This window comes from Sugiyamaella lignohabitans, chromosome A, assembly GCF_001640025.1.
Source record: "Sugiyamaella lignohabitans strain CBS 10342 chromosome A, complete sequence".
NCBI classification, from domain to species: Eukaryota; Fungi; Ascomycota; class Dipodascomycetes; order Dipodascales; family Trichomonascaceae; genus Sugiyamaella; species Sugiyamaella lignohabitans.
In genome coordinates, this window is record NC_031672.1 from 5,610,064 (window position 1) to 5,635,404 (window position 25,341).

At 42.7% G+C, this 25,341-nt stretch overlaps 12 protein-coding genes across 12 annotated transcripts; 4 read left to right on the forward strand and 8 right to left on the reverse strand.

Annotated features, from left to right (window-relative positions):
- Positions 1 to 53: 53 nt before the first annotated feature.
- On the reverse strand, positions 54 to 3,206 carry SMC5 (DNA repair ATPase SMC5; the record flags this gene model as incomplete). Its single annotated transcript, XM_018878770.1, has 1 exon — positions 54 to 3,206. The coding sequence occupies one exon, from the start codon at positions 3,204 to 3,206 to the stop codon at positions 54 to 56; it is 3,153 nt and encodes a 1,050-aa protein (XP_018736040.1).
- Positions 3,207 to 4,108: 902 nt separating this feature from the next.
- On the forward strand, positions 4,109 to 5,413 carry AWJ20_1860 (uncharacterized protein; the record flags this gene model as incomplete). The annotated part of the gene is made up of 1 exon (XM_018878772.1): positions 4,109 to 5,413. One exon carries the CDS (start codon positions 4,109 to 4,111, stop codon positions 5,411 to 5,413), a length of 1,305 nt encoding a protein of 434 aa, XP_018736041.1.
- Positions 5,414 to 5,642: 229 nt separating this feature from the next.
- On the reverse strand, positions 5,643 to 6,407 carry AWJ20_1861 (Peripheral peroxisomal membrane peroxin; the record flags this gene model as incomplete). The annotated part of the gene is made up of 1 exon (XM_018878773.1): positions 5,643 to 6,407. One exon carries the CDS (start codon positions 6,405 to 6,407, stop codon positions 5,643 to 5,645), a length of 765 nt encoding a protein of 254 aa, XP_018736042.1.
- A 1,316-nt stretch (positions 6,408 to 7,723) lies between these two features.
- Positions 7,724 to 8,797, forward strand: AWJ20_1862 (uncharacterized protein; the record flags this gene model as incomplete). The annotated part of the gene is made up of 1 exon (XM_018878774.1): positions 7,724 to 8,797. The coding sequence occupies one exon, from the start codon at positions 7,724 to 7,726 to the stop codon at positions 8,795 to 8,797; it is 1,074 nt and encodes a 357-aa protein (XP_018736043.1).
- A 670-nt stretch (positions 8,798 to 9,467) lies between these two features.
- CAB1 (pantothenate kinase) lies at positions 9,468 to 10,688 on the reverse strand (the record flags this gene model as incomplete). The annotated part of the gene is made up of 1 exon (XM_018878775.1): positions 9,468 to 10,688. One exon carries the CDS (start codon positions 10,686 to 10,688, stop codon positions 9,468 to 9,470), a length of 1,221 nt encoding a protein of 406 aa, XP_018736044.1.
- A 1,166-nt stretch (positions 10,689 to 11,854) lies between these two features.
- On the forward strand, positions 11,855 to 12,838 carry APA1 (Apa1p; the record flags this gene model as incomplete). Its single annotated transcript, XM_018878776.1, has 1 exon — positions 11,855 to 12,838. The coding sequence occupies one exon, from the start codon at positions 11,855 to 11,857 to the stop codon at positions 12,836 to 12,838; it is 984 nt and encodes a 327-aa protein (XP_018736045.1).
- Positions 12,839 to 13,009: 171 nt separating this feature from the next.
- On the reverse strand, positions 13,010 to 14,536 carry MRM1 (Mrm1p; the record flags this gene model as incomplete). Its single annotated transcript, XM_018878777.1, has 1 exon — positions 13,010 to 14,536. One exon carries the CDS (start codon positions 14,534 to 14,536, stop codon positions 13,010 to 13,012), a length of 1,527 nt encoding a protein of 508 aa, XP_018736046.1.
- Positions 14,537 to 15,019: 483 nt separating this feature from the next.
- QCR7 (ubiquinol--cytochrome-c reductase subunit 7) lies at positions 15,020 to 15,328 on the forward strand (the record flags this gene model as incomplete). Its single annotated transcript, XM_018878778.1, has 1 exon — positions 15,020 to 15,328. The coding sequence occupies one exon, from the start codon at positions 15,020 to 15,022 to the stop codon at positions 15,326 to 15,328; it is 309 nt and encodes a 102-aa protein (XP_018736047.1).
- A 496-nt stretch (positions 15,329 to 15,824) lies between these two features.
- Positions 15,825 to 19,013, reverse strand: KIC1 (putative serine/threonine protein kinase KIC1; the record flags this gene model as incomplete). The annotated part of the gene is made up of 1 exon (XM_018878779.1): positions 15,825 to 19,013. The coding sequence occupies one exon, from the start codon at positions 19,011 to 19,013 to the stop codon at positions 15,825 to 15,827; it is 3,189 nt and encodes a 1,062-aa protein (XP_018736048.1).
- A 560-nt stretch (positions 19,014 to 19,573) lies between these two features.
- On the reverse strand, positions 19,574 to 20,227 carry HIS3 (imidazoleglycerol-phosphate dehydratase HIS3; the record flags this gene model as incomplete). The annotated part of the gene is made up of 1 exon (XM_018878780.1): positions 19,574 to 20,227. One exon carries the CDS (start codon positions 20,225 to 20,227, stop codon positions 19,574 to 19,576), a length of 654 nt encoding a protein of 217 aa, XP_018736049.1.
- Positions 20,228 to 20,495: 268 nt separating this feature from the next.
- AWJ20_1869 (putative hydrolase) lies at positions 20,496 to 21,899 on the reverse strand (the record flags this gene model as incomplete). Its single annotated transcript, XM_018878781.1, has 1 exon — positions 20,496 to 21,899. The coding sequence occupies one exon, from the start codon at positions 21,897 to 21,899 to the stop codon at positions 20,496 to 20,498; it is 1,404 nt and encodes a 467-aa protein (XP_018736050.1).
- A 515-nt stretch (positions 21,900 to 22,414) lies between these two features.
- Positions 22,415 to 24,403, reverse strand: AWJ20_1870 (uncharacterized protein; the record flags this gene model as incomplete). The annotated part of the gene is made up of 1 exon (XM_018878783.1): positions 22,415 to 24,403. One exon carries the CDS (start codon positions 24,401 to 24,403, stop codon positions 22,415 to 22,417), a length of 1,989 nt encoding a protein of 662 aa, XP_018736051.1.
- Between the last annotated feature and the right edge of the window lie 938 nt (positions 24,404 to 25,341).

Genomic DNA, 25,341 nt, shown 5'->3' on the forward strand with positions numbered 1-25,341 from the left:
AATTATGTATATAAAATAAGTTATTCTATAGAAATCGTCATGAAAAATTCGCATCATTCGTCCTCCTTCATGCGCTTCAAGCGTTTAACAGCACCCGAAATAGATAATTTGGTAGCTGCTTCTTCGCCAATCTGATCACCAGAATATATGCAACAAATTTTCATACGCTTATGATAAGAAAGATCCCTCAAAAGCTTAGGCGTGACTAAGAAGTATTGCGAAGTGTTCTCGGAGCAAGCAATATCCACCATCAAGTTATGAACCATCCTTTCGTTACGAGGGTCCATTCCTTGGTTGATCTCATCCACAACTCTAAATGGAGACTTAGCTAGTCCTTGTAGTGACATCAAATACAAAGAAGTGGAAACAGATCTCTCTCCTCCTGATTGTCGTTGTGCATTGAGAACTTGTAGCGACGACGTCTCTCGGAAGCTGACTAAAATTTCGAGAGCCCAATCCTCATAAAGATTACTACTCTTTTTTAAAACAACCTTGCCCCTACATCCTATCCGTGCAAACATTTCACCAAATTTGTCAGAGATTTCATCAATCAACTTCGTAACTTCCGGTTCCCAATGCTTCGCAATTTCTTGAATGCTACGGTCGAGTTTCTCTGTCGCACTTTCAAGGTCGCTTGCCTGTGATCTCAAATCAGTGACTGATGTTTGTAGCCGGTTTCTGCTTTGAAGTATATCTTCCATATTGTCCATTTGATTACTGCCTTCCATTTCGATCCTTGCATTAAGCTTCGCAATAGCCTCATCAAGAGCTTTTTTCGAACTGAACTCCTCAGCTTTAGCTGACAACTCACCGAATTTGGCGCTACCTAAGCGAGCCAGATTCTCCTTCAATTTTCTAATATCAACAACAACTTTCCTTCCCTCTTCCTTAATATCACTTTGCTGCTTAACGAGATGTTCATAACCCTGCTTAATAATATTATCAAATGCTGTTGCTTGTCTTCGTGCAACAGCCATACGGGCTCCCAAGTGCAGAGAAGTCCATTCCGAATCTATCCGCTGATCAAGCGTTTCTGCAAGTTTCGTGCATTCTTTGGCTAATTTTCGGGCCCTAACTTCAAGATCTTGTTGAGCTTGCTCAACCTCCTTCATAATATCAGGAGGGCTGGCTTCCTTAGCTGCCAAATCATTTTCCTTGTCGGAAAGTAACTTTGCAACTTTTTCTAGATTAGATGATAACGTCATAATCTTTTCTTTCTTGCGACGAATCTCAAATCTCTTTTCAGAAAGCATCTTCTCTTTCTGCTCCAAAGACAAGTACTCTTGTTTGATGCTTTTGACATTTTCTTCAAGCTCTTTTATTTGTATTGTGTATTGCTCGATCTCTCCTTCGAGCTCCCTTTTGAGGTCATCACTAGTGGTATTTGAAAATGCACCCAGCCAAAACGCACCTTTAAGATTTCTAGAAGAGGTGGTAAATAATCGTCTACCATATGCCGACCTTGAATATTGAACGACTTTCTTTGTGTCAATAAAGCGGCCAGTGAAATTTTGTTCTTGTAAAAATGTTTCTTGTGCATCTGATATTCGGCTACTTTTGCAATAAGGAATAGCATGTAATTTTTCTTCAATACAAATCATATTCAGCACGGAAGGATGTCCCTCTAACAGGTCCACTAGATATCCATCAAATCCGTTAGATATCAGCAAATCTCTTTGAATTGGCAATGGATGATCTTGTAGAGATTTAAACTTAGATCCGGAATACTCCACTACATTCACATTCAATCGTAGATTATCAATAACATGCTTTGTAAAAGTAAGATAGTCCGTTCTGGACTCACAAACAAATGTAGTCATAGTCTTAATATTCATCAAACTAAGCATAATTAAGCAGTCTTGATCTTTTAGTGCTAACGAAAGCAATGGTGGCCAGTGAACGGTTCCTTGAAACAAACTTTGGTTGTTCTTAACGTAGTCCATAGCTGCTATGATATTACGACCCTCCGAATTGAATCCTATGCTCTTAACAAACTGCATTCTTCGATGTTGGGCATCACCCAGCTGTTTCAAGGCGTCCTTAGAATTCTTCAGGCGTGCTTCAAGTGGAGAAAACTCTTCACGTCTTCTAGTTTCCAATTCCTCAAGCTTGGCTTTTCTTTGAGATTTCACCTTGTTGTACTCAGTGCCAATATGCTCCATTTGTTTAATAAGCTCTTCCAGTTGGCCATCTGCGAGTTGGTCTTGCAGATGTGCCTTATTTTTCTCTAAGTTCAGTATATCGTTTCTTAAGCCTTTCAAATCAAGCTCATACGTAGATGCAGATTCCACCTTTTGCTTGATTTTCTTCTTGATATATCTTATATCTGCAGTCAACTCATCTATTTTGTTCTGAGTTCTCTCTGCTTGCCGCTCCAATGTGATATGGGATTCTTGTGAAGTTGCAAATTCCTTCTCAGATTCTGAATACAGAACTTGCGATTGGTCTAATCTTTCTTTTATCCTGGCATTGTTGTTCTTGGCATTTTTTATTTGTTCATTGCATTCATCCAGTGACTCTTTCAGTCTTTTTCGTCGCACTTTAAGATCATTAAGCTCACAAAATGGTATCGCTTCTCTCAATGCATCTAGTTCTTCTTGCAGTCGAGCGTATTCTGCCATGGACTGAACGAGCTCTTCCTTTTCTGCCAACTCTCGTTCTGAACGCTCCAATTCACCGTCGACATCTTCCTTACTTTTCGAAAATGTGGCAAGATCTCTACTCAGTTTTATCAATTGGTCGTGTCTTTCTAACAAGTCTACGCTTCCAATCGCCTGTTCAGTGGATCTCAAACGTTGCTGAGCATTTAACCCAGCAAAATCGGCCACTCGTTCTTGAGGGAGAAACTGACAGAGGTTATCAACCTGAATTCTCAGCCGTTGGATAAGTTGCTTAATTTCGGTTTCACTTTTATTCCGTCCATTCAACGCCCACTCGCTCTTCTTAGAAGTAATGGTCCTTTTTATAAGGTAATTATCTGGGACATTATCAGGAGCCTTGACTTCGATTTCAAGAACTGCCGTATCGCAGCCGGCTTTAATATAATCCTCGAGCTTTCTTGGTCCCAAGTTTTCAGGTTTGCCACCTAGTCCAAGACACAAGGCTGCAATCAGTGTGGACTTACCAGTACCATTTGGGCCGATAACCAAGTTAAGTGAATTGCCAAGCCGGTACTCAACGTGAGAATATACAACAAAATTTTGCATGACCACCTTGATAATGGCGCCCGGAGCATGTTCATCTTTGCATGTTAGTTTCGTTTTTACACATTTGCGGTATGATTCCTACAGTCCAATCACATAGGTGAGCACTTGCCAACAGCTCACACTGTACGAATCACCACCACCTAGATTATACTTACCAGGATTTCTAAGTTGAATATCTATGTGATCTACTGATGGCCGTTCCCCCACAGTGGTAGAGATGGGCCCCAGAGGTTCACTAAATTCATCCCCATCGTCATCGGAGTTTGTGATTTGAGTTTGAGATTCTGAAACTTTTCTTCGCTTGTTAGAGTGCCTGGTGACCCTACTAGGTCTCAGTGGCACCTGTTCAACTACCATAGCAAAAGAGCATCTCTTGCACCAGAAGACACAGTTGATTCACGCCAAACGCGCAAATGTAAATTAGAAGATGCGTCAAACGCGTAGATAGGGTTACCGCTCTCGCGGCTAATTATTCTTTCTAATGATCGCCTGAATCCACTTGACGCTCAGTTTAGCAGCAGTAATTCATGCAGAATTTAGATTGATTCGTTTTCGTGTCAAAGTTTGCCGACTAGACTTTATCATTCATTGATCAACATTGATATCATGTGATGAAAATAACTTCATAAATAACATGAAGAAATTATATAAAAAATCATTAAGCGGGTTAATTCTTTAAAGATTCTATCAATGAAATGAACGATGGTGCTGGGCGGGCCTCCCTATCCAAGGTACAAATGTAGAATGTCGGTGCCAGTCGGATACCCCACAATACCTAAATTTAGCCGCGCGTTCAGGGACAGTTCCGAAGTGCGGAATTGCCCCGAGGAGTATAAATATGTATAAATTTTGATTAGGTTAAGATCATTATCGTCTTAACCAATTCACAGGGAAAATAAACAATGCTTGTGTCAAGTAGAATTGGATTTAAGAATTATATCAATTGGCAGAAGCTGGTAGTAAACCATGTGATTTCTGTTCGGCATATGTCGGCCGGCCCAACCTCCAAACGACTACCATTGGAAGGTGTCAAGATTGTGGATTTGACCAGAGTACTAGCTGGCCCATACTGTACACAAATATTGGGTGATCTGGGAGCTGATATTTTTAAAATTGAGCATCCTACTCGAGGTGATGACACTCGGGCATGGGGTCCACCATTTGCTGCACCCAATGAATCAGCTTACTTTTTGGGTGTGAATAGAAATAAAAAATCAATTGGGCTTGATTTCCAATTTGAAGAAGGGAGAAAAATCATTCATGAACTTGTCAAGTCGGCAGATGTTCTGGTAGAAAATTTTGTCCCCGGAGTGCTTTCGAAATATGGTCTTTCATATGATCAGCTGTCGAAAATTAATGACAAACTTATCTATGCTAGTATCACTGGCTATGGCCAGACTGGGCCTTATCGTCTCAGACCAGGTTACGATGTCATGGTGGAAGCAGAATTTGGTTTAATGCATATCACAGGTACTCCTGATGGGCCACCCGTTAAAGTCGGAGTTGCAGTAACTGATTTGACCACTGGTCTCTATGCTGCGAACTCCATTATGGCGTCTTTGATTCACAGATCAGTCTCAGGCAGGGGTCAGCATTTGGACATCTGTTTATCTGATTGTCAATTAGCTACATTGGCTAATATCGCTAGTAGCGTGCTTGTATCAGGGCAACCCGACGAAGGACGCCAAGGTACAGCTCATCCTAGTATTTGTCCATACCAGGCATTCGACACTGCTCAGGGTGGGAGTATCATGATTGGAGGTGGTAATGATAACCTTTTTAGACATATTTGTGATGCATTGGGCAAACCAGAATGGAAAGAGGATCCTAGGTTCTTGACTAATGCGCTTCGAGTCAAGCATCGTGAAATCCTCGTACCAGCCATCTCTCAAATTACACAAACGAAGACCACTAAAGAATGGCTGGATCTTTTTGAAGGTCGCCCCTTTCCATATGCTGCTGTCAACGATGTTCTAGGTGCACTCAATCATGAGCATTCAAGAGCCCGTAACATGGTTGTCGAAGTAGACCACCCTACTTGTGGATCTGTGAAGCTTGTAAATTCACCAGTAAAGTACTCTGAGACCCAGCCTACCGTTCGTTGGGCTCCACCGACTCTTGGTCAACATACGAACGAGATACTAAGCAGCATTGGTTACAACAATGATCAAATCGAATCCCTTCGTACTAATGGTGTCATTGGTTGATGTTCTATATGAAAATACTCATGTTTCAGCCATTTATAGGCCTCTTCCACAAGCATCTCGGCATTGTAGTTTCTAATAATAGTGTGAGGTGTGTTCTACGCTAAATGGTTAGACACACTTCCGATGACGGCTCGATGGCTCGATGGCTGAATATTAAACACAGATGATGGCCACACAAAAGATATTGTAATGACTAGAAACTCTTTAAAGAGTGCATAGATATTTATATTTACAGCATTTTTTTATAAAGCTTATAATAGCCTATTGATCCAGAAGTCAGTCCAGTAACTATTTGCACCACCGGGTTGATATCAGCCTCAAAGACGTCAATAGCACAAAATATGAAATCGCATAAAAGCTTTGCGAGGTTAATCTGGCTCATCCACCTTGCCTGATGTAATTTGGATAATTCTGATGCTGTAGAAGAATCAACCAGCGTGCCTTGCTTCTCTGAATCTTTCTGCCTCACCTCAGCCTGGATTTTCCGTTCAATCGTCAGACGCTTCTTATACTCCCCATATAAATTAATTATTATCGCCAGGAACCATCCACGGCATGCTTCTCTATCAAAAATCTCTACCCAACGTTTGTGAACTTTAGCATCTCGGAAGGAGACAGTTCCTATTTTCGCCAATAAATATAAATCATCACATATTTCTGTGTATAAATCAATAAAATCAATCCATTCCGCTTCCTCCAAGCCAGCCTTGATCATAGCTCTGCCGGTGCTAAGCCAGTTTCCTAACCTAATTGTCTTTCTGAATCCCGATAGATTCGACACTAACGGATCTATTCGGTTCGCTATTGGATAGCTGTCAAATGTCGCTTTAAGTGGTTTACGGGCCCCAGCCCATAATATTAGCTTGCCCGTATACTGGATCACTTTTAGGGTCTTGTCTTTACCATCCTTATCATTAAGAACCTTTATAACTGTGTCCAGTGAGTCAGCCCAGTTCCTGCCGGTGATTCCTGTCGCAACTTTACCGCTCACCATTTCATCTATGCACTGTCAGGGCTATTCTTATGTTCGTGCCCTAATAAATGTGTGTTTATACAGGATGTGTGGAACGCTTTTTGTGGTAGTTTATTTTCCCAGCGCTAACAAAAATTCAGGGGTATACACAGAAGCGATCTACTAAAATGTCGTTCTACCGATGAGCTTCTATTTATTACTCATGCAGGTCGGCTATTTGGCACAACCCTCGGTCCCACAAGCCACAATTAGCGGTCGCCCTGTCCTCCCATATCAGGAGGTAAGCTCAAGGATTCTGCACGTGATATCCGATTTTCGACTGAACCTCAATTAAGCCCTTTTATCTCCTACCATGAAAATACGTCAAAAAAGTCTGATAATTCTATGCGGAAAAATAATAAATGGCTTGTAAAGTTCCGAACAAAACACTTCATTGGTATACACTGGAAGGGTAACGACAGCACAATGATGAAAATAGAGAAACGAGTGGATTATCCAATGAGTCAATTGTATTAGCCACCAAATGGGTATTTCTCCGAATGCCCCTGCGTTATATTAACCCTACCAGGGCCACGGACCAGGCCAAAAGGAAACCAGGAGAGAGGAGAACCTCAGTTGGATTCACCCTGCTTAAGAAGACGAACCCATACGCAGGGGAAAGAGAGGATCAAGGGGTAAGGCGCGTGCGCGCGTTGGTCCAAAACTGAAGATCGTCGCGGCAACGCGAGAACCCAAAATCAGAGGGACTCGCCTCGATACGGCAAGTAACTTTAACGGTTGACGCAGAATGTAAACAAACATATGAGACAGATACTGCCTTCTAAAGCACCAGGAAGCATCTGTCTGCTGCAGTACCATAACTCCGGTACGGGCATCCATAGAATCAGCATTTCTCCTGCATAAAGCGTGAATAAACAACAACAACATCCTCATTACTACCGTTATATTAAATAAGTGATCGGTGAAACTTTATTACTCTTGCGTAATCGAAGGTTCAATTTAAGATTTTACATTGTACGAGGTCTTGGATATAGAGTTTGAACGTAACCTTATCGAACCAAACCGCATTGGAACTTCTTTCACTCATTCTCATTACATTCCGTGTGTCGGCTGCCTCTCTTTCATTTTCATTTAACTTTTAGTTCTCTTTGGTCCCTTATTATTTATTGTTTCTAACTTTTTCTCTTTCTCTGTTAACTTTCATTACATCTAAAACTACGCTCTTTAACAGTTTTATCATCCTAGCCACCAGTTTATAGTGGACTAATTCGCTCATTTAAAGAAAACAAGTGCAATTTTATCAGATTTTCATCTCTCATTTGAATTAACTTCCCACTATGTCTCTCCTTGAACCCATGATTCGCGAGAGCGATTTGAACATCTTTCAACTCAAGGAAGATTACCTGAAGCGTATAACCCCTGACTCAGACAAGAAAAACACTTCCAAGCACAAGCTACACACAAACCCACGTCAGTTTGATCTTGACATCCAAAGATATGAAGAGCTGTTTGATACAAGGAAACTTACTTATCTGGAACAAGAGACCAAGGAAAGGTTTCTCCGGGCAATAATTAACGATCCCCCCTTTTTCGTTGAACAATGGGATATGAAAGACGTGGAGGAAAAAACCAAAGGAAAGAAGCTCCGTCTCAAGGAAGAAAAAGCAAAGTCAAAAGAGCTACTAGCTGGTCTAGACAAACAAGCTCGTGACATCTATTCTGAGTACAAGCTGGTAAATGCTACCAACGAGCGAACCAACACTCTTTATCGTGAAATAGATGAAATGCAACGCGAGTTTCAACGATTACAAGAAGAGTATCCACAGCTGCAGATTCCCGACCATCCTGATCCGCAACTGAATATTTCATCTGTAGAGGAGCTGGACATCCTCGAAAATGACTATTTATCGGAAATTCAAGATTTAGACGATGAAATTTTAAAGACAAGCCAGTCTATTGACGAGGCACTGGCCATGCAAATCCAGCTTGAAAAGGACATTGAGAAGCTTCGTACACAGCGTGAGAACATCGACAAGAATACTAAGGAAGTTGTTCGAATTCGCAATGAAGAGTTGAAAGCGACTGACAAAGATATGGAATTAACTGCAGACTTTTACAGAAATATGGTCGAGTGTTTACTTGAGATATCTGAACTACAAAACTTCAATGTATCAGTTTCCTCCCATAACTCCAACGAAGGCACTATACTTCGAGTGAATTTCGTTCTAGCGGCATCTCCAGCTGTAAAGTTCAACTTATATATCAATGACGTCACGGGCGAACTACTGCCACAATCGACAGTTTCCAATGTCAAGAGCTCCATTGTCGAAGAGGCTCTCTCGCATGTGTCACATGCGCCGCTTTCGACTCAAGCAGAATTGTTTGTGAAGCGAATCAGACAAAATCTTTAGTTCTATACTTAAGATCAGCTTTTTTTTTTTTTAACTTTTTCTGGGGTTCAACCACGCATCCCTGTTCAACAGTGTAGTGATTTTTCTAGATTGGTTATAGCTCCAATCCAACCAAGATCTCTAGTGGGACTTGTTACAGAGATGTGAAACGTATTGAAATTATTCTACAATATAAGTTCAACGATTCATGTAGAGCATTATATATTTTGCAGAAAAATGACCATGCCAGTTTACATCAACAGGAGCCCTGGGGAATAGCTGAGATCCATGGAGCCAAGCAATTTTGTGCCTTCTCCGAATTTGGAGATATTACTTGTGGGTCAACGTGAGGTCACGGTCGTATGCTTTTCATGGCCACCGCCTCCTTCAGCATAAACTATTTCTAGCCACGTGCACAGTCTTCAGGTAATAGATAATGCAAGAATGACATTGTTTGAAGACAGTGCAAGACATGGAGTGGGGAAAAAAAAAAAGCATCTTTAACCTACTGGTCGTGATTCAAGGGATGCCTAAGAATCTTTTGTGTAATTTTAGGGACATCTTGATATATGTCAACCTTACGTGGTTCTAGGTAACTCTCCCATCAACTATTAAAATTAAGGTCGTAAGTCATGCCATTCGTGCTCTATATAATCTATGCTAATGAAATTTTGTTTGTGTTTGCTCAAAGCTAGTTTCCATCAATCCAGTCTGTTGGCTTAGTTTGCATGAATGCTCCTACAGCTCCAAGATACCCTTCATGTCTCAAAAAGTATGCAGTCTTCTCTCCTTTGGACCAGAAATTGATTGCGTACGACAATGTGTGCATTGTCTGGGGATGTCCACGGATGTACGAACCTCCAAAGTAGATGTGTTCAAGCTGATGGTTTTGAGCCTGCAAGTATGCAATTTGTCCAATATTGTTACTGATTGCATAGAGTAAACTTCTGCTGATATCACCTCCATCAAAAAGGCTCTGCTTTTTACTGTGGTCAGGCTCTTCCCTGGCTTTCTTAAATACTTTGCCAAAACTACTAGCAATTGTAGATGCCTTGAGTCCAATACGGGCATAATCAGTACCATATATATCACCTACTAGCATGTCAACGTTGCTATTATCTCCTGTAGCAGCCATTTCCAGCATCTCATCATACGAACCAGCATCAGTCAATAGTGATAAAAGACCCCAAAGTGTACCCCCACCTAACGAACTACCACCTACTCTAACAAACTTTCGGGGCCCAAGAACCTTGAGCATACTGACACCTGATCCCATATTCACTAAAAGACAGGGGTATTTATTAGGAGGTCTGGAGGGAAAACTCATAGGGTTGGATTCTGAATAGCAAAACACTTCTTCTGGAATTTGTGTTATGAAAAAATCAAGTCCTGATATTAAACATTCCATCTCATCCTCTCTAGATACCGAAACGTTGCTTCCAAGTCTGCCTCTCATGCGATCGTAAAATTTATATGATCCTCCACCGGTTGCAACAATGTGATGTTGTATAGTTGATCCGTCATTATCAGTTGAATCTGTGGTCTCGGAACCATTGGAGCCGTTCCGTTTAATAAGTGAAACTAGAAAATCGATACATTCATCAATTTTAGAACTCTCGAATTTAGTGAAGTTTAAACGGCCTCCCTTACCATGCTTGTTTTGTGTGAAATAGACAACTTTGGCCAATGTTCCACCAATATCCACAGCAATATGTGACACCTTTCCAGTATGATGAGGCAGAGCAATGTCTCTTGTGTCCGGTGGTGTTAATCTGCCATCAACTTGGTCTTCGTCCACAATAAAAGCACCCTCGACATTGATGACGATGTCGCCAGGGTTCAGAATTTTGAGATCATACTGGGCAATACCAGCAATTTCCGCTCCAGCAGACAGTCGTCGTCGAGAAGCCATATTCAGAAAAGCAAACTAAAAGAGAAGAAAAAATAACAACCTTGTTTCGCAGTTTCCTGTCAAATAAGTATCAGTATAGTAAAGTATTTATGTAGGTTCACCGACCACCAGTTTCGTCGTTAATATAATCAAATCAACCGCTTAAAAATTATTAATCGAGCAAAAAAAATGTCAGATCCGCTGCCTTCCTCTTGATTAATGATTTTATTTTCTCCTGAAATTAGCATATATGTTGTCGCTATTATTCTTGTGATATTATGTTACACGGGCCGGATTATTTTCCATCTAAATATTATTCCCCCAAATCAACCTTACCCCTCGTTTTACCCATCTATCTATCTAGTGAAAAATGACTGGAGTATTTCTCCTTTTTAGTATTGAGCCCTAACATCTATGATTCACTCAGCCGACAGGTGCAGAGTGTCAAATTAGTAGGCAAAGCCTCGGTGCAAGTCTGGAGATACTGGCTTGAGATTATCAAAGTGGATTCCAGATATTTGTTTCGATTTTGAGCTATCTACCGACTCCCCAATAATTCAATGCTATTAAAGCTATAAAATTTATATATTTTCAACTGATACCTTTGATATTACTCAGTACCAGCTGGTACAAGTATATCGTCAAATTGGGGCTCCCGAGTCCCAACCGACTCGGCCTATACATCTCAACAAATGTATATCCGCTATCTAACATGTAATAGCAGCGCTGCGGCCGTTCGCCCGGAAACTCGGTGAGTTTGGGGAACAATCTCGGGACAAGGCAGTGCCGTAGACCAGGATTTTAGGGACACTATTTTGGACCAATTACAAATACATTGTTGTTTCAGTCGCTATGACATCACTGTCTTTATAAACTTTATAAACGACAGATAAAGGAGGGTTTGACTCACCAGTTTGCATCACGTGATAGATTCTGGACAAAGCATGCAAGATTGAACTGTGAAACAGGTGGATCTGCTCAGGCAACGGAGAAACAATAGGTAGCAGATATTCATGCTGCTGCGACCCGTTCTGCTTCCACGAACCATTGAAGTCTCCATATTACCAATTGCTTCATCTGTCAACTCTGTGGCCAAAAATTCAACTAGTCGGTTTTCAGCTCACTCATTGAAACTTCGTTATCCCCCTTGGCGAAATTTGTTTACAAGTAGAAATCACAATCACAAAATGTCGTTACCATCAGATTTTTATCAGCAATTGGATAGGAAATTTGATGAAGCAGTTGCCGATGGCAGCTTGGTTTATACAAAGTCAGAAACTGTTCCAGATTGTGTGGATGGTTTGCATGTGAGATATACATTAGCTACTGCATTGGCTAAGCGACCTTCGACCAGCTCTGATGCCAAGTTGGCTGAACCAGAACATGAGTCGTCTGCAAGTGGAGTTAAGAGCCCATGGTTACCGCCAGATGCCAGTCTGTTAGTTGTTCCTTCATTCGGTGCTAAAGGGTATCGAGTTGTATTAAACAAATTCGCGGTACAGAAAAATCACTTTCTTCTTGTTACAAAGTCATTCGAGCGTCAAACCAGTCCATTAACAGAGGATGATCTTCTAGCTGCTTTTGAGCTACTAGTTGCTGCAAACAAACAGTCTAAAAGACGCCATGTGGGTTTCTTCAATTCTGGATACAACTCTGGTGCCTCTGTTGCTCACAAGCATATCCAGTTCTTACCATTACCAGACTCTGCTTTTGAACCATTTCCAGATCATGTTATTGAAAAAATGACCAATGGTGACATTCCTATTTATAGAAATGGTGATGCCCCACTTAAGGAGGATAAGTATCACTTCTCGCATTTTATCGTCCCCACTCCTAAAGATCTGACATCGGGCGACGAGTTGGCCCTACGGTATTCTGCAATTATGGCCAGAGTCATGACCACATTGGCCAAAAACAAGGCTGAATATATTTCATACAATTTTCTTTTCACTGAAAAATGGATGATGGCTGTGCCACGACGGGCCGAAAAGATCCAGGGAAAAAGTATCAATGCTCTTGGCTGTATTGGTCTCTTTCTAGCTAAAACCAACGAAGATTTGCTCTACTTCAAGCAGGTTGGTCCTGAACTCATTCTTCAAACTGTAGGGTTTAATGCCGAGGATATCGATGGCAACGAGCTGGAGGGTGATATTGGCTACACTAGATATTAACTTTCTGAGCCAAGAGACTTTGTTGCATATTTTGAGTCATCTGAGTGGAGTTCTCATACCGCGAACGGCTTCTTCATACAGATGTCCTGGAGTCGTTCACAGTGTATTTACACATTTAATTATCTAATAAAATTTAATATATACATATATACACGCTTTTAAGTGCAAGCTCTAATCGGTTGCATCAAAAGCCTGGTTATCGTAGAACTTGGACAATAGCAAGCCAGTAGCTACACTGACATTTAAGGAATCGAGCTTCGACACATCCTGGAATCCCTTCCATTTAACCACATGAGTTGACCGTTGAATCAGACTTGTGCGCAGACCTTGACCCTCAGAACCGATGACCAACATACAAGGAGCTACCTGTAATAGTTGATGAAGCTCACTCGGCTGTACCTTCGCGGCTTGACCAGCCTTGTCTCCATTAGCCACACTTGTAGCTATAATATTCCAGCCATTCTCTCGAGATAACTCAAAGAACTTAAGCGGCTGAGGAGTATTAAAGATATCAATATGCTCCATTGCACCAGCAGACGTCTTGTCTACAACTGCCGACAGCTTGGCAGTGTTTTTTTCAGTGTGGACAATAAGATCAACGCCTAGGTAATAGGCGGATCTAATGATGGCTCCGAAATTATGAGCATCTGTTACCTCATCAATAAATAAGACCAAAGGGAATTTTTTGCTGGAGTTTGGTTGTAGTTTTAGTAGATTAGAAACAATCTTACCATCCTCCACCTCGCTAATAGGAAGTCGTTGGACAGTTTTATTCGAGCCTAATCGCGACTCTAGCTCTTTTGCATTTTCTGGGATCTCCTGATTTGTTAAAGAGTCAGCACTATCAACATTGTTATCTTCAATCTGTTCCCATACACTCCCCAAACTGACCAACTGTCGCTTTTCTAGGGGTCTAACTTCCAAAACATATTTGTTGTGAATTCCATTATTTGTCATAATATTGAGATGTGCATTTGGTACACTGCACTCCACTTTTAATTTCATTGCTTTGCAAATACTACTAATCGGCTCAGGAATCTCTTCTCTTCTATCTTTAGTATGAAGAGCCAGTATTTTTCTCTTGTTAGCCTGCAATGCAGCCAGAACTGGTCCTGTTCCATAAATAAATTGTCGACGAGGATCTTTCTCCAAGCTCTCATTAAATAATCTCGAGAAATTCCTTCTAATGTTCTCATTTGCTTCGTCTGCCTCAGCCTGCTTCTTCTGCAACAAAATGTTTGGCTCTTTTTTCGGGGTTAATCCAAGCTTTTCAGCTCGTTCCATTCTACCGATTTTATTTTTGGTAAATGAGCGAGCAGCTTTATAAGGACTTGTTTTCTTTCTCTCTTCCCTTTCTTTTCTCTGCTGGGCATGTACATGAGCATACTTATCTCTAAAATATGTGTCTTTATCCTGACCATCCCAGGCCTTTTTCCTCACTTCTGGTGCCACAAAGTATCTATCAAAGCTTTTGCCTTGACTAGGAAAATTCTTGCCTGAAGCTTCAGATAATGGAGCTCTAGTAGGCACACCGCCAAGATGCTTCTGATTTGGGCGTGATCCTGATCCTGATCCTGATCGTGGTGTAGTTCCTGATCTAGGTCGCGATCCAGAGCCAGATCTCGCCCAGCCACTTGTACTAGTAGAAAATGATCTGGAACATTGAGTCCAAAATGAACTCGAAAACGCGTTCCTCATTTAGTTCTTTTTGAGTATTGCGTCAATGGCCCTAAAGCTGATATCTGCGGAAAATATATTTATTTCATGCTGATAGACGATCCCTGATCTTCACTGCCGCACATGTACGTCTATCTCAACTCCCATCATTACATCTTTTCCCTCACTAACTCTACCTGTTTTGTATCGCGGTTATACTCCTCCTAGTAGAACTTGTTATCGGTTTGTCCACAGACAAAAAAAGGGAAAATCACCCATGAACTAATTTCTATCGATGCTGAATTCCTTCCATCCCGAAAAATCCATCCAGTGGTAACTTTGTCAAGTGAATTACACGTATCACGTGATAACAGCCGTACTATCTCAGAACCAATCAGATAGAACCAAAATCTGGGATGCCATTCGATTATATGCACAGAATACGCATTGAAACTTTTGATCACGATATCGACGACTATTATTGATAGATTTTCGTTCTTTCGACACAAAAAACACAGATTGAAGATGTCTACCTTTACTCAGCTTGAGGCTATTTCAAAGTACATCTTGAGCAAGCCACTGCTCAAGAGCGTTTTTGTTCCTGCCTCTCGTGTCTTTACCGAATTTGCTGGTTATAGAAAGATGGGTCTCAAGACCGAGGATTTGTTCATTGAGGAGAATGATGTTATGCAAGCCGCTATCCGCCGTCTCCCTCCTAAGGAGTCGTACGAGCGTGTCTACCGTATCGCCACTGCCATGCAACTTTCTCTTTCTCACAAGCTTCTGCCCAAGCACGAGCAGTTGAAACCCGAGGAGGTAAGTCAATATTCGTGACTAAGATTTTCATAATGAATTGAAATTTCTTATGGAAGTGATGTACTATATGAGTAAATACTAACGTCGAAATTAGGATACCAGCTACTTGCTGCCATATATCCTCGAGGCCGAGGCTGCCGCCAAGGAGAGAAAGGAACTTGACAACCTCATTGTCAAGCCCACCAAATAAATATCTCATGTGAATAATTAATAAAAGAACTATGCAATGCTAATGTTTTGCAGGAGTCTTCTTGTTCCAGCGAAGGAGACAGAGTCGGATTTAAGCTTTTCTAGGGTTCTTCTGGACAAACTATGCTCTACGAAGAGGACCATTCTATTTTAATGGTACAATGTTCTCCATTTTTGTTCTGAGATAAGGTCTATGAGAATCCGTGTAAGCAATAATTCCTGAATTTGCCACTTCTCACTGTCTCACGGGACGAGAGCAGACCGGTCTGAGCAGCGCTCAGAAGCGAAGATGAAAAATGCAATTGATATATTTGTATATAATTATCTAGTGCCCCTCGAGGGAGAGGCTAAGACACTCCAAACCATTGGTGAGCGACAAAAGGAGATCGTCGAGTTGGTTGATGAGCTCTCGTTTTGGTGTCGAGTCTAGCAGTACCGACATGTCTAGTTTAGGGATTGGTGGAAACTGAAGTTGGTAGCCAGACGCAATATCTTCTAAAGTGTCGTCATTAGCCGAAACAGATGAGGTGGTGGAATTTGTAGAGGATGCACTGGTGGGCTGGCCAGGACCTGTGTTTATAGGAGGTGACTGAGAGAGCAGTGGTAACGATGCTGATGAGAATGCTGGGGGTGCAGAAGGTGCCTGAAGTCCACCTGTAGCTTTAAGCAAGACTTGTTGCTGTGATAGCTGCTGGGCTTGCTGCTGGGCTTGCTGCTGCTGCTGCTGTTGCTGCTGTTGCTGCTGTTGCTGCTGGAAGGAAGAAAACTGAGCAGAAGGAGGAGGCATGGCAATCCGGAGATTGTGGCCATTTTGTCTTCCTCGAATCGATTGTGAAGATTGCCTTAACAAACTGGGAGCAGAATGGTTTTTGGAGCCCGATGTAGGGCCTCTTACGGCTCCTGAAACCGGGACCATTTGCGGAGTCTGAGAACTCGTAGCAATTGGTGATATTGCCGTCGCAGTAGCAGTCTGTTGAAGATGACCAGCAGACTCGCTCATTGTCACAGCATCTACACTCTGTACAGCTTTTAACTTCGGTCGTGAATGTGCAGGGAGCGTCGGCAAGGAAGGTTTACGTGAAGATGAACTAAGAGGAAGTTGGGGACTGGATGACGAAAATGCCTGATGTTGCTGTGGCTGAGCAGGCAGTGACGGAAGAGATGAAGTCATAGGGTCCCGCTCTCTAGGTGGAGAAGGAGGCACTGCAGCTGTCATCTGGGTAGCTGAAGGTGCTTTAGCAGTCATTCTTTTCGGAGATGGAGTACGTCTGTGTGAAGATAATTGAGGCGGGATCATCTGTGTTGGTTGTTGTTGCTGCTGCAGGCCAGTGGTAGCTTTGCTATGGACAGAAGACGGCATTGCTATGACATTCGGATGGGTGGCTGATGAAGGAGTTGGAGGCGGTAATGATGGTATTGGGGTTTGTTGTAATGGTGAAGGGGCGATTATGGGAGGCGGTGGTGGTGCTGTCACGGGTGGAACTGGAGGAACAGAATTCACAGCCGTTGGTACTGACGTTGTGGAAACAGGAGATGAGCCATTTGAAAGAGAGTGAGCAGCATGCAACTGATTATGAAGCATTACTGGAGGAGATGTCACCACCGAAGAATTGGTTGATGAAGAGCCTGCTGAAAGCATTGCAGGCTGAAGATTAGCATCTAGTTCAGAGAGTGATGGAGGAGGAATAATTGGAAGTGGTGGAGGAACATTTCTAGTTAACGCAGTACCCGTTGACATTTGACTGGGTTGGCTCAACGATTGTTGTAATGGAGGTAATTGCTGTTGGGAAGCTACAACTGGAGACGACAATGATCCATTACCACCAACACCACTACTACCGCTGTTGAAGTTATTAGATACGAAAGCAGTAGCAGAAGCAGTAATAGCTTCAAAGGTCGGAATTTCAATCTCTACCGTCGGCGTAGTTGCCTGCGAAGTAAGCATTCCCTGGGGTGGCGAGGCATATATTCCACCTTGTTCCATGAGCGGAGGCGGTGGTAGTGGATTAGATTGGGTAACCGAGGCATCTTCAAACAGCTCCATAAGAGATTGAGGTCCATCAATTACCGGAACAGGTGGAACCATAGATTGCGGAGCAGGCATTCCTCCTCTAATTGTTGACTCTCTGGAGTGCAGTTGTGATGAAGGATACGAAGGTGAACTAATCGCAGGGTTTAAATTGTCCGAAAGTCCTAGTCCTACCGTTCCCGTTGAGTACTCCAGTAAAGTGGTAGATGCAGTATGTGTGAGACCAACACCACCATTACCAGTAGTAACTGTATGGTGGAATGAATTCGGATGAGGAAGCACAGTATTGTACTGAGATTGTGCTTGCGGTAAAGGTTGAGTAGTATTGTGGGATATCGCACTTGCAACTGCAGTCCCATTAGCTACTTGTTGTAATGATGACGGAAAGTCTACCAAAGTATTTATAGGATACCCATTATTGCCTACAAAACCGTCATTCATACCACCTCCCATGACATTAGTAAAGTCACTGGAAGGATCTATGTCAAAATCCCATACCGTATCTTCACTATCAATACTACTGGCAACATCACCATCTGCATCATCCAAATCATCCTCTCCGTTCTCCGAAATAGGTTTGTTGTTCAAAATAGCTATTGAATCACGAACATTGAGATGTCGTTCTTTCCATACCATATACCGAGATACCAGATCCCGTAATATGGCCGTTGGCGTGTTTTTACATGATTTCAAAAACTTGAGTTTCATGAGCTCTTCCGCTGACATACGTGCTTGAGGCTGTTCATCTAAACACATTGCCACAAACTCTTTCAAAGCAGCTGAGTACTGAGGACCCTCTAAACGCGCTGGTTTCTGACGAGGAATCAAAGCGATTGCTCTGAATGCTTCCTGGTCCGAATACGGCGGGTTTCCAGTGGCAATTTCATAAATAGTAATACCCAAAGACCAAATATCAGCCTTTGAATTATAAAGAGCACCTTCAGTAATCACCTCTGGAGCCATCCAATAAGGGGTACCAACTATAGTAGACCTCTTCAGCTTAGTGGCCGTAACCTGGGCTGCTACTCCAAAATCACATAGTCTTACTTTACCTTCTTTGGTAATTAGAACATTAGCCGCTTTAATGTCACGGTGAATGACCCCTTCCTTGTGGATGTATGAAAGAGCCTGTACAAGCTCTCTAACTATAACAGCAGTGTACTTTTCTTCTATTTTGCCAGCTTTCAGAAGGGTTCTTACTGATCCACCAGCACAAAGATCCATGATAATCCACAGTCTTGTGCCATGGAGATATGACCCAAAGTATTTGGTAATATTAGCCCCTTCATGCTGAGATAGTCTGGCCAGCATCGTGATCTCGTGTTGCACGTCCAATACGTCATCTTGGGCTGTATCTAGATTCAATACTTTAATGGCGACGACTTGGTTCGTTTCTAGATTCACCCCCTTGTATACGACACCAAAGTTGCCCCGGCCTATCGCTTCATCTCGTCTGTATATCGAAGTTACCAATTTATTATTCATATTGGGCTTGGAAAGATGAGTAGAGAGAAAAATTAGACCAAAAAAAAAAAAAAGCAGAACAAAAAGTCCAAGAAGAAGTACTCTTAGAAACCTGCACTTATGGGCAGTGATTCAGTTTGTGGTACCGGCTCCTTGAAGTTGACTGAATTTTCTTCTTCAAAATAACTTAATATCATATATTGCACTCTTTTAACTGTGGTGAACTTAATGCAGTCGTTCAGCGTTGGTGCGGCTGAAATAACGGCTTCTCCACGCCGCTTGCAACTATCTGATCAGGGCCCTCGGTACTAGTAGTTCTCCCCATAATTCGGTATTCGTGATGAGATTCTCAGCTATCTAATATGTCTGGAATAGAACTCTTTAGCGATGGAGTTCGGTTGCGTCATAAATATTTACATTACATATATGGTGTATCAAGTTTGGGGCATTATCTCTTCACAGAGCTTTGATCTAGAGACTCCTCTCGCTAGAGTTGGGAGTAGCAGTGATTTCGACAATATAAGTATAGCAATAATGACTGGCCACGGTCTTATAAGAGACAAATGTTAGCATCATTGACTCTACCTAAGAACACCCTTGGTGGAAGGAATGTCGTTATTACCTGTATGTGAAATAGCTTCTTTAATGGCAACAGCAAGAGCTTTGAAAGCACTTTCAGCTCTGTGATGGTCATTAAAGCCTCGGAGACAATCGACGTGCATGGTAATGCCAGCTCCTTGTGCGAAACTCTCAAGGACATGAGGAATCATTTCACAACTCAAGTCACCAATCTTCTCTCGCTTCAAACCAAGTTCAACAACTGCATAAGGACGATTGGAAAGATCAACTACTGCTCTAGAAAGAGCTTCATCAAGGGGGGCAAACCCACTACCAAATCTTTTAACACCTCTAACTGGTCCAAGAGCCTCTTTAAAGGCGAGACCGAGAGCAATAGAACAATCTTCAGCAGTATGGTGGTCATCGATATGTAAATCTCCAATACACTCCAGTACAAGACTCCAACCAGAGTGTTTTGCCAGAGCATGGAGCATATGATCTAAAAATCCAATACCAGATTGGACATTGATAACCTGAGATCCAGTAGCTTGAGTAGCATGGTGGTCTTCTTTTCCAGGAAACAAAGACTTTTCAAGCTTTACAGCACCACCGTCAAGTGACAGGGCGATCTGGATCTTGGTCTCATTCGTATCACGGACAACAGTTGCGGTTCTCATGTTTGTCGAAGAACCAGGTTCTCGATCTCCAATCCTCGAATCATTTATCAGTCATAGTCAGATACCCTAACCCGTTATCATGCAGGGTTGTGCGCATATCTATATAGATATAGATAGAGATACACAATTACTAACCAAGCAATTTCTTATTCAAAAAAAATTTATAATGTGGTTGTGAAGTTACTGGATCTGGCATGGTCCCGGTCCCCAGAGAAAACATAACTTGACCCTCAATAAGTCTTTATGAATAGGTTATAATAATAAATATCTACCATTCGATGGAACTAATCCAATGGCTTATGACAGTCTTTCCCTCCCTAAACTTGTCGTTAGGGAACCGCACAATCACTGCAGCGTGTGAGTGTTTTGCAAGAGTGATGTGAATGGGGTATTTGTTCCAGTTGAGTGCATTAAGGTTAGCAATGATTGTTCGGTGAACTGGCAGTACTGGGAGTTGTTCTGACTGGCCATGGGTAGCTGGCAATTCTGATTCTAAATCATCGACTGTTCTAGACGCTCTTTTCAGTAAGGGCTCTTCTTCTTGGGGCCGCTTACTAAACGTCTCGTACATCGACTCGACTACTTCGTCAGCTTCATCTTCCAAAATCTCGCTCATAGACGGTTGATCTCCGCCATTGAAAAGTAAAGACAGATGCTCATCTGTCTTTCGGAATATCCGTTGTCTACTTGAAGATGCTATAGTTTGATAGGCAGCATTTAACAGGAAAGCCATAAACCACAGAGGAACAATCACTAGAACTTTGACTCCAAGAAAAACATATCCAGCAGCTCGTCTGAAAACGTTTTTTAGTCTGTCAAACAGTCCAGTTGCCCGTGTATCTTGTTTATTGGCGGATTTGTCTTCAAATAATGGACCGCCTGACGAAACGAGATCCAGTACCGTTGGCTCATATCCTTCAACATAGGGCCCAACAGAAGTACTAACTCTGCCGGCAAATGGATCTTCTGTCTCGATGGCCGAAGTATAGTATTCACATCGATGGTCATTGATAATATTAGCATACAAGGTATGCGAGGGAAATGACTTTAGTCCCTCATAAAAAGGAGAATCGTGATGCGACATATACTCGAGAAGAGGTACTTTTGTAGACTGATAGTTATCGGCAAGAAACAATTGTCGCGAAGTTGATGACATGGAATATTTCCCAACAAAGTTGAATGCTCGGGCTGAGAATCTGGATCCTAGTACCGATACACCTACATGAGGACTGCAAAATGTCGTGTAGCTAACAGGCTTAACGGTATCAAATACACCTCGCTTGTAAAGCAAACCAATAGCGTATCTCGATATCAAGCCTCCTAAAGAGTAACCAGCAATCGAAATCTTTGTAACTTTACGAATAGGTTCTCCGGATGGCACACTAGCAGAGTTATTCAAGGCAGCCAGTTCATTCTCGATCTCAGCAGCAACTCGTGCACCACAAACATCTACTCCATCATAAGTAAAATACCCCTCGTTTGAATGAGTACGATACACTACAATAATTGGCGAATCAGAAGATACACCTGGCGGTACCACCAATGGATGATCAGGATGGTCGTGAATGATGGCACCCTTTTTCGACGCCAGCTCGCCAGCAACATAATCGAAATGGTGAATAGTTCCCCAGAGTCCATGAACAAGAACAACGAGATGGATTTCCTGAGTCATATTCAGTCGATAGTGTACAGAATCGCTAATAAAAATGTTGTATCAATGAAAAAATGTCCTGTCAAATGTAGAAGCAAAGGTCCAAATCGCCATGCCCATATTTATTCTGACGTTCTTATCTGCCGATAACGGTTGTGCAGCCGACATGCACATGCTCCCTGCCCTGACCGAGAGTCGTGCAGGGCCAAGCCGAGACCGGGCTGATTCTGGACCGGTTTCGACACTGCCTCCGGCGGCTGGGGCTCCGCCCCAGACCCTGGTAGCTCCTCTCGCTCCGCTCGAGTCGTTTCGTCGGGGAGTCCCAGAACGGCGTGAAAACTCCTGCGAAGCAGGAGCAACCGGGGTTCTGGGGCGAAGCCCCAGCCGCAGGAGGCAGTGTCACCGTCCCCGGAGGGCCAGCGGTGGAGATTGAAAAATATAAATAAATTAATAAATATGTACGTACGTTGTGGAGACAGTCTATAACTGGGCTTTTCATATTATACAAAACACCGTTGGCAGAATTACTGACCGGCTCACTCACGTCGTTGTTGTGAGGTGGATCTCTTGCCTCGGATCCAACCCCACACTCGGCTGGCGGGATTGCGTTTGCTCGAGCTGAGGGAGCCATTGAATGATACAGAGGTTGACTCTTGTGATGGTCTGCGGCCCAGGAGCGTGCTCAAACGGTTGCTGTTGATATTATTGTTCATGGGGGTACGGTTCTGTCCTGCAGTCGATTGGGTTGTTTGTACACCGCGGAACGAGGCGGTGGATGGGTGGGGAGATGCAAGTCGTTGTTTACTTCTCATGCTTGAACTGTCGAAAGAGCATCTGATTTCGGGACCGGGTTCGCCCAGGTCCAATCCATCTTGTGCGTCGAGGGAGTCCACAGTGGGAACGTCGTCAATCTCGGAAAACTGATTCACAACTCGGATTATAGTGGCAGCAGCAGGTGGCTCGTCTATCTGAGGCTTCTCGTCAATGGTATTGATACTCGTCGTACTGTTGCTGAAAACACTGTTCATCTCTGGCGACTTGGGAGTCTGATCAATAGTGGGCGATCCTCCATTCGATTTGTATCCACGAGATGTATAATAACGTGGTGCTGGAATGGTTGGAGAAGGAGGCTTGGCGATGATACTAGGTGCTTCAATAGCAGGAGCAGTCGTCAGATTTGCAGCTACATTTGCTACTGGTCGAACAGGCGAGATAGATACATTTGAGAATGCCGTGGTAGTAGACTCCTCTTCGTTGTGCTCAGCATCAGGCTCTTCTTCAACTACTGGACCCATTTTTCTCTTCATTCCTCGAAAGGCAGGGCCCAAAGTCATTTCCGGGGCAGATTCTGATCTCCTATGGAAATACTGGTGACTGCCAAATTCTAAGTCGGTCGATAAAGATGGCGTACGAAACGGTCCAAGAGCGGCATCGAGATCGATTTTTGGTTCAGGGCTAACAATTGTATCGCTAAATCTGGTGAAATCCATCGAGTCATCGAACAACACTGCGGGAATATATGAAGATGAGTGCAAAAGCTCTTCAGCACTGGAATCTTCATCATCGTCGAGATCGATATCCATACGGGATAATGGTGAGTCTACAGCAGGTGCACCACCATGTGTTTTAGCTTCCTTCTTAGATGAACCAAAACGAATTAGATGACCAGCCCAAGATCTGACCTTCTTATGACGGTGACGACGAGATCTCGACTTGGATACCCCTTTACTATTAATAATGCTGGAATTCGACGAGATAGAGCCTGCAGTAGATACTTTGATCATGCCCGGAGTGCTGACACATCTATTAAGCTCGGTAGTGCCATCATAGGTCGAGTTGGGCTTGTTCAGAGCTGAGCTCACAGTAGTGGGAGTACGGGTATGAGAACCTGATGCAGACGTCGACTGAGTCTCAGATAATGAAAGAGTCCGGCCATGATTGCTACTAGTAGTAGTAGAATTGCCAGTGGAATTATTGGTTGTACCACCAATTATTGGCTCATTTGCAAAGGAAACCTTGACAGCCTTCTTCTTGGGTGACTTGGCAGTGCCAGACTCTTCTAATGGAAGAGAAGAAGACGATGCAGAAAATGTATACGATTGTGGTTGAGGAGAAAAGGACGAAGATGCAAATGTTAACGTTGGTGAGCGACTGTAAGGATGATATAGAGGACTAGTCGAGCCAACAGCCGGAGATTCCTTGGGAGACGTGGCAGTGAACAAAGGTGAAGCATTAAAGTCATGCGAAACAGCTGCCGATCTTCTATGAGAATGATGAGCTGGTCTAGAAGGAGATCGACCAGTAGCACCAGTTGAAGTATTAGAGTCGATCCCCGGAACAACCAGAGTAGCCTGAGACTCCTTGCCAAGTAAAGGACCAGCCTCTACTTGTAACGATGCGGATGGAGGAGAAGATGCTCTGGATGGACGGGGACGCGAAGGTGAGCTTCGCGACGTGGGCGCCTGTGGTTGTGCTGGAAAGCAAAAATTGGCCGCACTAGGCGTTATAGTAGATACCATGGACATTAGTATTTGAGTTGAAACGAATGGACGAAAGGATTAGAGAATAAACCTTTCAAGAAAAATGTTACACTGATTAAACAACAGTGAAAAAAAGTATGATCAAAATGATACAATGAGAGATCGCAAACGATAGCTAGACGACCTTGACCAAGACAACAAGGTATAATGAAAGACGATGAAGAATGGCAAATTAATAAATGAATGATCAAAGAAAAAATGTTGTCACAAGCCAGTCAAAACAACTTGATAAACTAAGACAAGAGAACCAAGTCGGTATAAAATAAAGCCAATAAAGACAAGGTAGCTAAGAAACAAAACCTCAATATTATCAGATATTAAGTTCAGCTAACTGGACCCTAGACTGCACTCAACTCAACTAGATAGTGTAAATACGGAAGTAGCGGCCACTATTTACCTGTTCATAGATAGAACTTGTTTCATAAGGCAACAACAGTCCCTCGAGAAAAATAATCCACACTAGTAAAAGCTTAAAAGTAGTCGAGCCTTGACAAAAAAACAAATCAAAGACAAATAATGCTAATCGAGGAACCGGAGATGCTAGATGTGAAGACCCGAGCCAGACCAGTTACAAGCCGAGTCAGTGACTGCAAAACAATGACTGATTAATTAAACAAAAGAAGCTTTGCAAAACAAGAACAACAAAAAATTTTAAAATAAGGACAAAAACAACCAAAGCCGACGAGACAAACTAAATAAAAAGAGTCCAAGTCGATGTTGTTGAAGTTGTTTGTTCAAGTTAAGATGTGTAAGTAGTGTGGGTTTCGAGTTTTTTTCTTGTCGGTAATGGGATACAGGGCTCGGCGATATTGCAGGCGTAGTAAAATGCGAGCTGCAAGCAAGGTCACTGGGGGTGAAATTGGTGCTGCAGGCGCGTTTGAAACACAGGGGGGGTTGATTTCTCAAATAGGAAATAGGGATCT